The sequence below is a fragment of the Fundulus heteroclitus genome, chromosome 12, assembly GCF_011125445.2.
Source record: "Fundulus heteroclitus isolate FHET01 chromosome 12, MU-UCD_Fhet_4.1, whole genome shotgun sequence".
NCBI classification, from domain to species: Eukaryota; Metazoa; Chordata; class Actinopteri; order Cyprinodontiformes; family Fundulidae; genus Fundulus; species Fundulus heteroclitus.
The window spans coordinates 35,149,890-35,164,958 of NC_046372.1; the positions used below are offsets into that span (position 1 = coordinate 35,149,890).

At 42.4% G+C, this 15,069-nt stretch overlaps 3 protein-coding genes across 3 annotated transcripts; all 3 read right to left on the reverse strand.

Moving 5' to 3' along the window:
- Positions 1–1,377: 1,377 nt before the first annotated feature.
- LOC118564994 (serine protease inhibitor A3M-like) lies at positions 1,378–3,445 on the reverse strand. The gene is made up of 6 exons (XM_036144510.1): positions 3,318–3,445; positions 2,373–3,009; positions 2,225–2,295; positions 1,942–2,135; positions 1,711–1,858; positions 1,378–1,628 (listed from the first exon to the last, which is right to left on the reverse strand). Exons 2-6 carry the CDS (start codon positions 3,001–3,003, stop codon positions 1,437–1,439), a joined length of 1,236 nt encoding a protein of 411 aa, XP_036000403.1. The 5' UTR covers positions 3,004–3,009; positions 3,318–3,445; the 3' UTR covers positions 1,378–1,436.
- Positions 3,446–4,734: 1,289 nt separating this feature from the next.
- Positions 4,735–9,085, reverse strand: LOC118565006 (dual specificity protein phosphatase 26-like). The gene is made up of 3 exons (XM_036144517.1): positions 8,449–9,085; positions 5,268–5,479; positions 4,735–5,174 (listed from the first exon to the last, which is right to left on the reverse strand). Exons 1-3 carry the CDS (start codon positions 8,625–8,627, stop codon positions 4,978–4,980), a joined length of 588 nt encoding a protein of 195 aa, XP_036000410.1. The 5' UTR covers positions 8,628–9,085; the 3' UTR covers positions 4,735–4,977.
- Positions 9,086–9,434: 349 nt separating this feature from the next.
- On the reverse strand, positions 9,435–14,025 carry bag4 (BCL2 associated athanogene 4). The gene is made up of 5 exons (XM_012854768.3): positions 13,736–14,025; positions 13,173–13,292; positions 12,760–12,978; positions 11,857–12,126; positions 9,435–10,818 (listed from the first exon to the last, which is right to left on the reverse strand). Exons 1-5 carry the CDS (start codon positions 13,811–13,813, stop codon positions 10,375–10,377), a joined length of 1,131 nt encoding a protein of 376 aa, XP_012710222.1. The 5' UTR covers positions 13,814–14,025; the 3' UTR covers positions 9,435–10,374.
- Positions 14,026–15,069: the final 1,044 nt, after the last annotated feature.

Genomic DNA, 15,069 nt, shown 5'->3' on the forward strand with positions numbered 1-15,069 from the left:
TAGTGCACTAAATTCAATAGATGGGTTGAAAATATCCAGTATAAAATAAGTGCTACAAATGTTACACTTTTGTTCATATGGCAGCAGAACATTAAAATAAAAGTGCTCTTTACACTACTTTTGAATTCATTCTTTTGCTAAGCTGCAGTGGAGGCTGAATTATTTTAATGGAAACTACGTCTGTAGTGCAGCTATTCAAATTAGTTAATATTTTACACATTTGCCCAGATCCAACTAAGACTTCAAGGTTACAAATAACTATAAGAGACTGAGCCCAAAGAGTGGAGTAGTTTAGGAAAACCCATGGATGCAATAAGACTGTAACTTACTTAATTTTCTGAAACTAAAAGACACTTATGCACAGACTGCCAAAATGTTCAGGATAATAATCTCTCCAGATTCAGCCAAGTTCTAAAGCCTACCAATGAAATCTTAAATTTTTCATATGATTTCATTTTATAAATATTTTGAACATGTTTGCCTTTGGAAATTTTGCTATTGTATTATAACTCAGGAAGTTTCAACCAGCAGCATTTTTATCCAACTTGCAAATACAACAGAACATTTTTGACTGCTTGGCTGGCATTTTATAGCTAGGTCTGCACAATACATTGCAGTGTTCTCTCTATGTCACACTAAGCAGTATCCATATCCCACGACAGCTTGGACTGACATCAGTATTAAGAAGTATTTAAATATGCATTGTAGGCCTTCAAAGTCTACATCGGGGGCGATTCTAGGATATGACCTTTAGGGGTGCTCAGCCCCCAGTGTTACACTGCAAAAATAGAACTAAAAACAAGGAAAATTTTCTTGAAATGAATGTATGTACCCTTGATTTGAGCAGGTAAATAAGATCATTTGCCAATGGAATAAGATTCATGCACTTAAAATAGGAACAATTCATCTCCATCATCTTATTTCAAGTGCAGTATATCTAATTATCTTATTTTAAGATAATTAGATATACTGCATCGTCTTGGGTCGGTTTGCTATGACAAATTCAGAACATTTCCAGTTTAAAAATTATATCAAACTATTATCAAACTATTCACTAGTATTGCACGTTTCCCCAACATCATGCTGCCCCAGTTTCCATGATTTTGTATTAGAATAAAGCATTCTAATTTATTTATTTTTAAAAAAGCAAAGATTTCCAATATTGGCTGTCCATTACTACCAAGTAGCATTGATTAGTCTGTTAAAAATCTTAAGTCAACTTTGCATGAAGCCATCACATGTTCAAGTTTTTAAGTAAGGCTTAACATTTTCAGAACTCCAAAGTGACAACCAATTAATTTTAACACTTGCTTTTAGTCCTGCAATTCTCTAAATAATGACAAGATAAAAAGCGATTCCAATAAACAATGGTTATAGCAAGATGTCCCAAATTAAGTTTTTATTAAATGTGCAATGACACAGCTGCGATTCCTTCCTCAGAGGTTCGGGTTTACGATCTTGCCCATGAAGAAAATGTTTGTCTGGCACTTGATGATCATCACCATGAAAGGACGGTTGAACTTCAGCTCTGGGGTTTGGGAGAGGGAGTAGACCATGATACCGACACCAGTAGCAGCTGCAGCAGTGGCTCCGGCCTCATCAACGTCCAGGGTCGCTTGGTGTACAACCTTTACAGCACAATGAAAGCAAAGTGAAAAGCTGTTCATCCCAATAAAAAGGAAAATGTTCTCTTCCTCTCCCACTCTTTACCTCAGACACAAGCAGTTTCTGTCCGTCTGCAATGCCGCTGAGATCAGCGCGATCCCCAAACATGTCTGCCATTCCCATTTCAGTCAGCACGTCATTCAGCTTGTAGGAGGTCTTGATGGAAAACTTGGGAAGAAAGATCCTGTACTTCCTTTTTTTTTTGGAAAATAGGAAATAGAAATGTTATTTTAAGCACTGATCTGAAAGGAACAGATAAGTGTAGATTCCCCTAACCTTGCTTTCATACGTTCCAGCCATTCAGTGACATGAGCAGGACTGATGTCGTTCTCCAGTGTGTCCATGTGATCAGGCAACAACAGCAACATGGAGTAGGAGTTGTTGAAGGGAAGGTGGAGGACAGATGTGGCAATGGCCTGGTCGTAATAAGTGTCCACAACGTCTTCCATTCTCATCATCTGGACTGGAACCTGATGAAGGAGAACTTTAATTGGTTAACTGGACACTAAACAGAAATGATGCATCATTGAGCTGCCCTACAGGGAAGGAGGATTTGAACCTCATTGATTTCATCCATTCTGAACACATCTGGCTTGGTCTGCTTTGGGTCAAATTGGGTTTCCCAGTTTCCTGTTTGAAAACAGACACATTTGCATACATAGTTCACATATTAAAGCCAAAATAAAGCAACCATTTGCAAGACCTACCTTTGAAGTAGATGTAGCTGAGGAGATACATGACCGTGCTTGAATCCAGGCTTTCAACCAGTTTATTTATCTTTCTGTTGGTTTTACCCGATACATACCCGTTGATGGTATCGGCGCTCTCTGTAGGTTTGGTGAAGTCAACATTGAAGCTGTCGGCATAATAGAACTGCTTCAGGACATGCATAAACTCAGCTTTTGGCTGAAAAAGGTTGTCCACAAACACAGCGGTGCCTTGGCTGATGTCCTCATGAGACGCCATATTTCCAATGAACGTGCGAAAGGCCTGGTCTACATCCGTCTGAGCCAGCTGGGAGCTGTTGAAACCCAGACCAGTGAAAAGCTGCTGGTGGGTTTCCCCCCGCGCCCCCACAGAGAGAGCAGCCAAGGCAGCAGAAACACTAACTGGAGAGAACATGATGTTCTCTCCTTTAGAGGCAGCATGACCTGCCAACTTCCTGTACAGACGGAAGGCAAACTCTTTGTTCGCCCAGATCACCGGGGAGATTCTGTCGTCGCTGTCGCCATCTGCGAGGGCATCTTGGTCTTCCTCACCATGATCCAGCTGTTGTTGGCTTCGCTCTGCACAGATCACTGTTGAGAATATCAAAAGAACCACAGGTGGGGCCAACATGGCGACCTAAGAAAAAGGGTTACAAGTGTGTATTTTCACTGAGGTGAACGGTAACATTTTCTTAAAATCAGGTATAAAAAAAAACAAACAAAAAGCTTGGTTTAAGAGAGATTTCTGTGTGATATACACATTCAAGGATAGACCAACAATAGCATTGCAGCACTTAGTGCTATAGCAGCTAAATGAGCGGTAATTTAACTTTCCACAGTGCTGGGTCTCAACCCTAAAGAAACCATTTTCTCACATACACACATAATTACATTCTTTTTTTTCTTTTTTTTTCACACAATGCAAATCTCTAAACCACTACTTACTAACAGCAACTAAATCCTTTGAAGACCAAGTCTACTTCCCTGCAGAGATCTGCTCTTTAAAGAGGAAAATCTGACTCAGGTGTGTTAATCAAGGCTGCAGCTGCAATTTTTTTGCTCGCTATCTTTAGAACATGTGTGTAGAGGAGGGTTAAGGCCTCGAAAACACTAGATTACAACCCTCGAGTTATGGGCGGGTTCCCGGCCCATTACTGGTGACTGCTTCGCGGGGCCTGGCCCCCTGGGGCTCAGCCGGGGCCCTCACCGCAGGGGCGCGGCGCCCATGGCCGGGACCACTTCAGCGTAGCTGGCAGCCGGCGGAGCCCACGGGCTCGCCCCCGCGGCTCCTGGGGGCTTCGGCATTGCGGTGGCTGGGGGATTTCCTCGGGGTTGTCTCTCCTCTTTCCTTGGGGGGGGGTTGCAGATTTCCTGTGTTGGCCCCTCTTGGGGGCCCTGCTTTGGGAGTCCGGGGTTATGGGTCCTCTGGCGCCTGCCTCGGTGCTCGGCGAAGGCAGGCCTTTGGTTCTTCATAACCACTATTGAGCAATTTGCTTCTGGATAAATTTCACCTAAACTAGTGCACTCTCACAAACTCCCACAGGTGCAGGGTTCCAGGTTCTAAGTGTTCACTTATATACAGAAAGCCTGTAATTTATTTATTTATTTTTCACTTTCTTTTATCAGGTATCACTTTACACATGTCAGCTTAAATAATACATATGATTTAGCAATGGTATCAAGGAGTTACTCTATTGTATCTGTTACACTATGTCTGTTGGTTGTGCTGTTCTTTTTACATCTCTCTTTTCAGGTGAAGAAGCAGATGAAAGACGTTTTATCTTTCTTTCACCTCTTCTCTTTTCTTTTTCTTCTTGTTCTTCCTTTACTCTCCTACCAAAAAAAATAATAAATCCTATGGAACAAATTCAGTTTGCCACGGAGAATTAAATCCATCTTTAATATAAATAAACAAAAGTTATATATCATACTATATATCATAAAAATATATTAATTGTCGGAATCAGTGCTACCACTTTAATCAAGCAATTCACTTTAGAGTTCTGGAGAAAACCTAAATGCCAAATTTGCTCTCAGATTCTGCAGTTCACTTTTTTATATCCAAACAAATCTGCAAGACATTGCCTATAAAACTGAAAATAATATATTGGCATTTCCTCTGTGACGAAGTGGCGACCTCTCTGGGGTGGACCCTGCCTCTCGCCCAGTGGCCGCTGAAGATAGCCACCAGCCCACCGTGACCCTGCAGGGATATGCGGGTATAGAAAATGGATGGATATCAGCATTTACTTTTTTTTTTTTTTTTTTTTCCAAATTCTAAATATACGCAAACAGTTTTGTTTTTCTTTTGGAGAACATCGACAGAAACGGATCAACCAACAAACACACATCACTTCTGATGAAATATTGACAGCTTGTCTTTATGTTACAGACGTGGGTTGTTACAGAGATTAAAAAGCCTCCATAAGTAATCACAATGGGTTTCTAAGTTTTCAAAGCTTGTACCTCAGAATATACATATGTAAATAAAATACAAAGGTGTCAATTTAAGAACAATAAAGCAATATTGAAAGTCAAAAACAAGAAATAAAATGATTTGAGATGACTGGACTATAATGCTCCTGAGGTCATGGTTTCTCTTGGTTTAGTCATGTTTTCCAAAGAGCTGCTTATCCAGTTTGATGAGCTGTCGGAGGAAACCTCGATTTGGGATCACGCCCCGATTGTCCTTCACAGCACAAATAGCCTCTACCAGGGTGAGCTTGTGCTTCAGCATCAGGTAGGCCAGCACCAGGGTGGCAGAGCGGCTGACTCCCACATGACAATGCACCAGAACTTTGCCTGAAAAGCAAAGAGAAATGTGAGATTCAGTCCATTCGTCTGAAACTGACTGCAATGGTTAGGATTTTTTTTTTAACTCTCTGGCAATCTTACCTCCTCTGCTCAGGCCTCTGTGGATAAAATCTGCTGCAGCCTGAAAGTTGATGCTCATGTCATAGCTGCAGGAATCATGTGCCTCTATGCCCATGTAGGTGATGTTCATTCCCTCATATATGTCTGGCTGCCCTCCTCCCCTACTCTGAGCTGCATTCAGGATGTGAGTGAAGCAGTGCTTGGATAGATCAGCCAAGTTTTCTGCACTCTGTCTAAAACAACAAAACAAAAAGAAAGCACTTTATATTAACATTTTATAGCTACAGTTCCTTCCATATATGCAGTGTTGGGCACGTTACTTTGAAAAAGTAATTAGTTATAGTTACTTCTCCCAAAAAGTAACTGAGCTACTAACTGAGTTACTCCACTATAAAAGTAAATAGTTACCAGTAAAAGTAACTATTGCGTGTTTTTTTTCTGTTTCTGGCTTTTTTATTTTATTTTTTTTTACAACTTTTTTGCTGCTCTGTCCTTTCAATGCACCCCCACACACACACACACACACACACATACTCCCCCTTTTGTGTTGAACAGTGAAGTGTGGTGAAAGCAGCTTTAATTCTCCATCACATAACTTTCATATCACGCATGCATTGACTTTTTCAACAATTTTCTCTTGCGGTTTTCAGCAGCAACGGCATTGTTTCTTATGGTTTAATATTGTCCATATGCCTTCTTTCAAGATTTCTAATTCTACTCGCAGTACATGCGCACTTCCAAGCTTATTCCCTGGCATTACCAGGGTGAATCACGTTCACTTGCGTTCCAGTTGTCCGGCTTTTTTTCATGCTCACGTTCAATGGTTGATTGGGCGCTGTGTTTAGTTGCCTGACTAATATCATCTGTTCTGAAATCGGACATGCTGAGTATGACAAAGGGAGGAAGAACTGATCAGAGTTGCAGCTTTCTACTCAGGGTAGATCAGCCGTTTTTTCTGAAACGACGCTCAGAACAAAGACGCACAGCGCAACCTGCCCAACCTTAAAGGCGTCTGCCCAACCCATCAATCAGCGGTGCGCTCCGATCAGCACCTGGCGCTCACTGAGCCGGGCCGTGGTACACCATCACACCAGAGTTGCAAAATGGTTAAAAAAAAACTGGGTTTATTATTATATTGTTTACAGTTCAGCTTGGATTGTATTTACTGCGCAGCATAGCTTTGCTGTGCGCGCTGAATCCTAATGCTGTGTGCGAATGCCCACGCGCACAGTTTAGAGGGAACAGAAACAGTTTGGCGCGTCAGTCAGTTCGAAACAGTTCCTGTATCGGTCACTTAGCGCATACGCGCATCGACACAGGTTTTGCTCTACGAGCTCGACGCATGCGCCGACGCATTGGTGTTGCCGGACCCATCACTACTGAGAGGTTATCGTATCCTCCCTTCTCTAATGACAACATGCGCACGAGTCCTATCATGAAGGGAAAAAAAAAAAAAGTTAATTGTGCAACTTCAGTAACGTGCAGTAACGGGGTGTCGGCAATGATAACGGCGTTATATTGACAGTCAAAGTAATTAGTTAGATTACTCGTTACTGAATAAAGTAATGGCGTTTGTAACGCCATTTATTTCAACGCCGTTATTCCCATCACTGCATATATGGGGCCATTCCGTTCAGAAAAGTTTTAGAATTTTTCATGTTACAACTTTAATCTGGGGCAGCCACTAGCCTTCAGACGTCGCCTAATTCGAAAGCAGCCTAATTTGATCTCTAAAGGCCTCAGAGGTTTGTTCGAGGACATTAGTGATCAAACAGCCTCGTGAAGATCAGGAAACACTGTATTGAATGTTTAGCATACTGACCCAGACTGGGAGACCATTTAGATCAGGGGTCACAAACAGTTTTGAAACTGAGAGCTACTTCATTGGTACTGTGTCATACGAAGGGCTACGAGAGATCAAAAGTTAGCAAACAGCTTCAGCTAGGAAACACTGATCAGGCCCGAAATCTGAGTGTAGTGATGGACTCAGACCTTAACCTCCAAAAGCATCTAAAGACATTTAGAAGGTCAGCTTTCTATCACCTGAAGAACATTTCCAGGATTAAAGGACTCATGTCTCAGCAGGATCTAGAAAAACTAATCCATACGTTTATTTTTAGTCGAATAGATTACTGCAACGGTGTTTTCACAGGTCTACCTAAAAAGTGGATCAGACAGCTGCAGCTGATCCAGAACACTGCTGCCCGTGTCCTTACTAAGACTAAGAAAGTAGAGCACATCACCCCAGTTCTAAAGTCCATACACTTGCTCCCTGTAAATCTGAGAATAGACTTTAAAATACTTCTGTTTTTAATATTTCCTTTTAGTTTCTATTTTCCCATGTTCTATTTTGTTTCTACATTCTATTCCTACTTGCTTTCATTGTTTTATTTTCCTATATTTTAATCATGTAAAGCACTTTGCATTGTCTCTGTACTGAAATGTGCTATACAAATAAATTTGCCTTGCCAGTACTAACCTTTGAACTGGAAGAGTCAGAGCACACCTTAACGTTGTGTAAAAATATACATTTTATATGCGTTTTCAATTCTACTTGCATTTATATAGATTTAAAAATGACAAAGTAGTTTAGCCATTTGATTCAGGTGTGTAGGGCAAAGAACACATCTAATGGTTGCAGGACACCGGTCCTCAAGGACTTGAGTTTGAGACCACTCACATAAAGGCTTCAAATATTTCACTCTGTAATCAATCTTTGTAATGGACAACTTTCACTTTCAGGAATGAGTTGTTTTATATATATATATATATATATATATATATATATATATATATATATATATATATATATATATAAAAAAAAACATTTTTGAGAACATATTGGTGCAAAGTATGTATACTTTTGCAAATGATGTACGTATTTTCAAATGCACCATAAATTAAGCATGAAATACTTACAGAGTGACTGCCTGGTATGTAGACCATCTGAGGCACGCCTTTATGGCCTGGTGTCATTGGAAACTCACATAGCAGAGTTGTAGTTTTCTCAGGTGTCCGTTGGTAAGGGCAGCTCGACAACTCTCATGTTACTTATTTCCTTTTTAAAATTGATTTATGATCCATTTGTTTCACACTCATACTTGATCTAAAACATGTTTTCATAGACTTTCGGAAAGAAAGGTTTGTTCATGCAGTGCTCAAAGCAATTTACTGCAAGAGAAAAAGATGAAGAGGTTCTTACTGGTCACCGACGTAAAGCCTCGGCCACACCTCGTCTGCGTGACTGATGATGGCTTTGCCCGTAAACAGGAGCCTTTCCAGCTCAAACACTGCCAAACCGGGGGAACTCAGATCAATTTCCACTTTCAGACGTGGTCGCTCATCATTCCAGGAAGCAGGAAGTTTGGATGCATATGACATCGCTTCTTCCTCCCAATTCAGCAAGACTTCAGATGTGGAAAAAGTGGCCTTTTTAAATCCAAAACCATCACAGAAGCTTAATATCACTGGTTTTAGTCTCCAGACTCCTCTGATTTACTCACAACACTGCATCTCTAAGTGTTGTGAGGACATTTGACCCCTGCATTAAATCTAGGCTGCATGCCTCGGGCCTTCGGGGGTGTGCGTTATGCTTTAGAATTAAAATAGCAGCCTATTTAAAGATGGGAACGCTGGGCAAAAGAGAGCAGCCTCAGGGCAAGTTTCCACTTGATGGAAAAAGGACAGTTCTGTTCTTTTTATATTAGACAGAATAATTGCTGCTCTCAGCAAGGAAAATAAATGAATGTAGCACAAACAATGTGTTTAACTGCAATAAAATTCAATACTAACAGTGAAGTTAAAAAAAAATGTGTATGTGTGGGGGGTGGGGGGGTTACTTGCTTTTTTCTGAAACATAACAGCGTCCAACAAGCAAAGCTTTCCATCTTGTGTTGGAAACATGCACTACAACTGAAACAAAAATCAAACAATGCAAGAATCGTTTTCCATGCAAACCTTTTGGTTGTTTTTAATATTTTCCTTCTGATCATGTGTAAAAATCACCATACCAAATATGGCACTTATTTTCTTTTTCAAACCAACAAGTACGTGTGAAATGGAAGAAGAGAAAAAAAAAAAAAAATAGATCTACCCATAAAACAAAAGACCGTGACCTGTGGTGCTCATCTGCGGCTCAAACGAGAATTTGAGCCCCGAGACAAACGGTGAACAAACTCCCAACATAACCGCTGTGCATACTTGTGTATTTAACACTGTCTTTAAGCAGAAACCTTCACTGAAAACGTTAAAGCTTCATATTTTACTTTTTACAGGTGTACAAAAAGTGCGAGAGGGGAAAAAAAAAAAAAAAAAAAAAAAAAAAAAAAAGAAATCCACTTTTAAAACGAAACGTCAACATTGTCCTTAGCTTCTAGAACAAAATACACTGCGTTCACATACAGGCCTGAATTAAAGTCTCCACTTTAGCGGGCGGAGTGACGAGGACGTCGATCTTTAGGGGCTTTTCACTAATCTGCTACAGTAGGGCTGAATAATAGGCTGTGTGAGTGTCTGACACTACAGTGCATGCAAGGCTGAGAGCATAAGAGAAACACTGCACCGACGGCTGCAGAGACGTGGAGAGGGATTGTGACCATGAGCAACCGAGTGCATAACCAAAGCCGTCACGGGAAGAGGACAGAAGCGTGACCGTGCAAATGTTCCAATAACCAGCTGAGGAAGCGTCGTTCCAAGGAGGGCCAGATGGAAACGGAACAGAAGTGCAGAGGATACCCTTGAGACGCGTGTCATGATTCAATAAACACAAACAGCTGCCGCTTGGCAGGAGCCTGTACCGCGCTGGTGAAGGCATGAAGATGTGATGAGCCAGAGTGTCGGGATGTGTAGCGAGCTCAGTCACTCACGGAGGCTGAAAGTCACTTATGATGTACAAGTTTTAGGTCTACTGCCAGCACAAACCCTCCTTACAGGTTGTTTTAAACTTTAGATCGGAGGCGCGGCCTTTCCTGGGGTCTAATGTCATTCATCTCATCTAGGCTTCGGCATTTTGTTAGGAAACATCGTTACGGCTCTGCAGAGGGAGGCTGAACCCTCAGTTCGTCCATGGAAGATCTGAGCAAAGAAAACAAGAATAAGTGATGGACGGGGCAGACAAATACAGTCCACTTCAGAAAGCCTTCTTCTCCAGCTGGTCCAGAATGGCCTGAATTCTCTGCACCGCCTCTTTGCGGGCTTGTCGGACGTTCTCCTGTCCCTGAGTCTCCACGGAGTCCAGCACCAGCAGCTCTTTGGTCAGCAGTTCCTCCAGACACCGGTAACTCTTGTCTGTTTTCCTCCCCACAAACTCATCGACGTCTTCCTGGTGAAGCTGAACCCTGGCCATCACCTGCTGGACCTTGGCGAGCCCCGGATTGTCGCTGAGGGGCTGAGGTCCGGCCTGAGCAGCTGCTGGCTGGGGCTCGGCTGGAGAAGGGTTAGGATCACTTCGCCCGGCTTTGCTGTAAATCTGGGGAGGTGAACTTATTTCAGCAGGCTTTCCGTTGGGGGGGTTTGGGGATGGCGCTGGCCTGGGTTTAGGTCCCACCTGAGGGGTCCGCTGGTGCTGTTGGTCCTACAATACAGTACACACAGAGTGCATTCAAGGTTAACTCTCGCATTTATAGCAACAATTAAAACATCTTAAGTATTCACACCGCTTTCACGTTGCAACTGCAAACCTCAATGTATTTTGTAGGGGATTTTACGCGACCAATTGACATCAAACAGCATCAAATAATTATGCATCGCTTTCTAAATCCTTTTACAAATGAAATCCTGAAAAGGCTGATGTGCATTTGTGTTCGCCCACCGGAGTCAATGTTTTGTAGAACCACATTTTGCAGCAGATAACAGAGGCACATCTAGAATCTAGGGTATGCTTTTAGCAGCTTTACACATCATGGAACTAAAACCTTAAAAATTTGGCCAAAGACAGTCAGTTGAACATGGTTCTGAACATTGCACTATTCTAAAACCTTAACATGCTTTGATCTGTACCATTCAATTATACCTCCATGTTTAGAAGGTCAACCCTAACGCCACTCCCAAGTATATTTCAGTGCCTAGCTGGAGAGGATAGCCCTGTACTTAGCTCCATCCACCTTACGATCGATTTCCTCTTGCCACTTTTGCGTAAAGGCCAGATTTGTGGATGATTGAACAGCTCCTCCATGAAATATTCAAACGTTTGTGGTATCTATTTTTTTTTCCTTTTCTACAACCCAACCTTTGTTGAAAAGTCATTAACGTTGATGTCTGACCCGTCTGCTGCGTTTCTTGGTCATCGTGGTGCCGTTTGTTCAATACCATTCTCAAACAAACCTGAGGATTGGTAATATGAAGTAGAGGGGGGTAGGGGGGTTGAATACAAATGCACACGGCTATTTTTAGATGTTTATTAGTAATAAAATCTTGAAAACCTCCGAACCATCTTGCATTTGCTTTACAAATATGCTGTTCTTCGTGTTGATCTACCTCAATAGGAAAAACCCGATGAGAGACATTCATGTTTGCCGTTGCAGTGTGACAAAACGAGCAGCAATGCTCCTGCAAGGCACTGTATGCACCTGGGGGAAAAAAAATAAAAATTACCTGCAGCAGATAACCTTACCTTGGGCTGATAGGGTGGCGGAGCACCAGTTCCAGTTCCTGGCCATGCTGGAGGATGTGCAGGACGCACAGGATTTCCATAGTGGTTTTGTGAAGGCTGCTGCCCTGGGTGCCACTGCTGCTGTGAGGGAGCATATGGACCCGTGTGGCCCCAGGCATCAGCCTGAGGGTTGGGATGAAGAGGCTGTCCAGAGGGATACGGGGGATTTGGAGGCACAGCATGTCCACCTTCACTGTAGTGAGTGTATGGTCCAGATGGGTAACCAGGACCCTGAGAGAAAAACCAACACCGCATTGATTTTAAGCATCGTTTCAGTGTTGCCTGGATGGAGACATTTCTATTACAAGCAGTATGACTAAGTATGGAATTTCCTTGGAGGAGAAAAATCAAATCAAGCGTCACTTCCTACCGGCATCCCTACAACATTCTACAGAGCTGTTGTAAGGAGAGAGAAGACGTAGTACATCTGCAGTGTGATAAACAAGAGGGCCCTGCAGAAGATCGGGGCAACAGCTGGGTAAGTCACTGGAGCGTCCCCGCTCTCTACCCAGGATCTGTTTCAAAGCCACTGCAGGAACACTGCACTGGTCTTTGTCAGAGACTCCTCACACACAGTGCGCGGGCTTTTAAAGTGCTGCCTTCAGGGAAACTTTGAAAACAGAGCCACAAAGACTGCAATACAGATTTACGCCTCAAGCTGTTAAATAAAGTTGCACTGCAAGATTACACGCTTCATGTTTTTAGCTCTTTTTCTGTTTTATCTAACATGTGTATCTGTTGTAAGCCCAGGAGAAACGCCGTCTCATTTTGTCTCCCAGTACTGAAGCATATAAAAAAAGAAAAAAAAAAAAAAAAAAAACATTTTGATTTAAATAGTGCATTTCATTTGAAACGTTATCTCACCCCTTGACAGTGCGGGCCAGAGTAATGATGCTGGTGCTGAGCGTGCGGTTGCCCCGTCGGCCCGGCGCTCTGCTCAGCCGGACAGCCTTGGCTAGGATAGGAGCTTCTCTGAGGGTCAGCACAGTAGAAAGGGTTGGATGGATGAAAACCGCCTGCTGGATACTGGTTTTGTGCAGCGTTGTAGACTCCATGGCCATTTGGATAGCCTCCGGGCATCACCTTCGACCAAAGCCAAGAAAAGCTTTACTATTTATTTGAAGAAATGTGCAGATTCATGTAGATGATGTTTAAAAAAATAAAATAAAAAAAGGGGGGGGGGGGCATTCAAGTGAGACGTAACAACAAGATAGGTAGATTAACTCCCACTTGTTTGGACCAACAGGGGACAGGTTATGTTGCGTAATGAGCTGTACCTGTGGACTGTACTGTGGCTGAACATCTGACCCCGAGGAATAAGTGTTTGCATAGTGTCCAGTGGAGTGAGGCTGTGGATACCAGTAGTGTGAAGGGTAACCTGGATACTGGGGAGCATCCTGCAAACACAACCACATGAGGAAAAGTCAGCGCTTTAATTAACAACCAGGCTGCCCATCCGTAATCAAACAACATCCAGTGCCAGGAATTCAGTGGCTGCGCCTGCTGTGAACCTGTTTAGGACAAACCCAGAATACGACGCAGCTAATTGCACACTTTATCAGCGTGCTCACTTTTTAAACTAGATGTAATCCTATAAATATGCATACTGTGTCCAGAAAAAAACAACAACGCAGAAACCAGAGCAGGAGCTTTACAAATGAGGTAGTTGTAATTATTACATAATGCAAGCTAGCTCAGTTAGCCGTGCAGCTAACACACAGCTCTAAGCCACTAAGGTACGAGTCCTGCTCCAGTTCCTCATATCTTGGGGGGTATTTAGCGCATTACATCTCGGTTTCTATACCAGAAGCGGCTATTTAACCCGTCTCCAATCACTCACCATTGCGTTATTCCAGTTTCCTTGGTTATTTCCCGAGTTACAAGTCGAGGGCCAGTCAGGTTTCAGATTTGACTGCATTTGATGGTGATGCGTCAGCTACGCGCGTTCCCCGGCAGCCGTCCCCTCATCTGTCATTGTAAAACAAAACAAACAAAAAAAGACCTTTATTTAGTGCAGCAAAGGTTATTTAAGCAGTCAGCATTCCCAGACAGGTTTCTTTCTTCACAGAAGTACAGCTCGTCAGACTTAAGTCAGGAAGCGATAGGTTCAGGCGGAGCTACAGGAAATACTTGCCTGTCTCTTTAAAACAAAGAGAGCAACAAACTGTCGAGATGTCTCACTCAAACGCGTTTTTATGGCACAGAGTGGTCGGCCCCAGCAAATGTGTTCGTACTGCAAAATCAAAAAAGTAATATCTTCGATATAATACGACCATGTTGTGTCTATATGAGACATAGTCATATTATTTCATTTGTGCAATGACTGATCAGTATTTTTGAACCCAGTGATATAAACTATAAAGTTTAAACGATCTTTGGTGCGTCAAACAGCCAATGTGCGTCAACAGACGTCATAAAGAAATGATAAAAGTCTGGTCGACTGAGGCTCACTATAATGAAACTAAGTAATACTGATAATGCATTTAATTTATTTTAGGATGCATTTAAAAAGTTTGATATGTGCTACTCCAGAACACTAAGTGTTAAACTTTTTATTTTCATGGAAATAGTACTGATAAGAAGGCCACTTTTCATTACACACAAAACCCTGACCCTAAACTAGAGAAACATCCTATTTTTTGATTGATAGGGTTAAATATGATGCTAGTCCACCCTTTGCATCTTCAGCTTTTCCCAAGGTTCTGGAGTGTGTTTATAGGAATTTCTGACCATCTCTCCAGACGTGCATTTGTGAGGTCAGACATTGATGTTGAACAAAATGGCCCTGTGCACAGTTACTCACTCTTCAAAGTTGCAAGGATAAAATTGTCCAGTATTTATTTGTATGCTGAAGTGTTGTGTTTCTTTCACTACAACTCTGCGGTGGATACAGGCGGGGCCGCGGGGTTGCGCACACCCCCTTTTGGAGACCAAAATTCTTTTTTTAGAGCCTGAAATTTTAAACATCTTTCATAGAATTAAGATTATTAGCCATTATCTGTCATCTAGAACGCGCTGACGCCGGCGCTGCGGTCGAAGCTGCGGATATCTCGCGAGACCTGAGCGTTGTAATAATGCGGCGTTATTACAACGTGATGCGATTAGTCAGTGATACCGCAATATGGTGTCGAAGCGATCACAAGGAGATGGTGAAACAAGAGACGATTTAAGGCC

Coding starts and splice junctions, on each gene's coding strand:
- LOC118565006 (XM_036144517.1), bottom strand. CDS start 8,627: ATGTCATATGCATCCAAACTTCCTGCTTCCTGGAATGATGAGCGACCA. Junction 5,480..8,448: donor AGGCTTTACGTCGGTGACCA/GTAAGAACCTCT, acceptor TTGTTGTTTTAG/ACAGAGTGCAGAAAACTTGG. Junction 5,175..5,267: donor CAGAGGCCTGAGCAGAGGAG/GTAAGATTGCCA, acceptor TTTGCTTTTCAG/GCAAAGTTCTGGTGCATTGT.
- LOC118564994 (XM_036144510.1), bottom strand. CDS start 3,003: ATGTTGGCCCCACCTGTGGTTCTTTTGATATTCTCAACAGTGATCTGT. Junction 2,136..2,224: donor GAATGGATGAAATCAATGAG/GTTCAAATCCTC, acceptor CTCCTTCATCAG/GTTCCAGTCCAGATGATGAG. Junction 1,629..1,710: donor AGAAACTGCTTGTGTCTGAG/GTAAAGAGTGGG, acceptor TGTGCTGTAAAG/GTTGTACACCAAGCGACCCT.
- bag4 (XM_012854768.3), bottom strand. CDS start 13,813: ATGCAGTCAAATCTGAAACCTGACTGGCCCTCGACTTGTAACTCGGGA. Junction 13,293..13,735: donor GAAACTGGAATAACGCAATG/GTGAGTGATTGG, acceptor TTGTGTTTGCAG/GATGCTCCCCAGTATCCAGG. Junction 12,127..12,759: donor CTGGCCCGCACTGTCAAGGG/GTGAGATAACGT, acceptor TTTTTCTCTCAG/GGTCCTGGTTACCCATCTGG.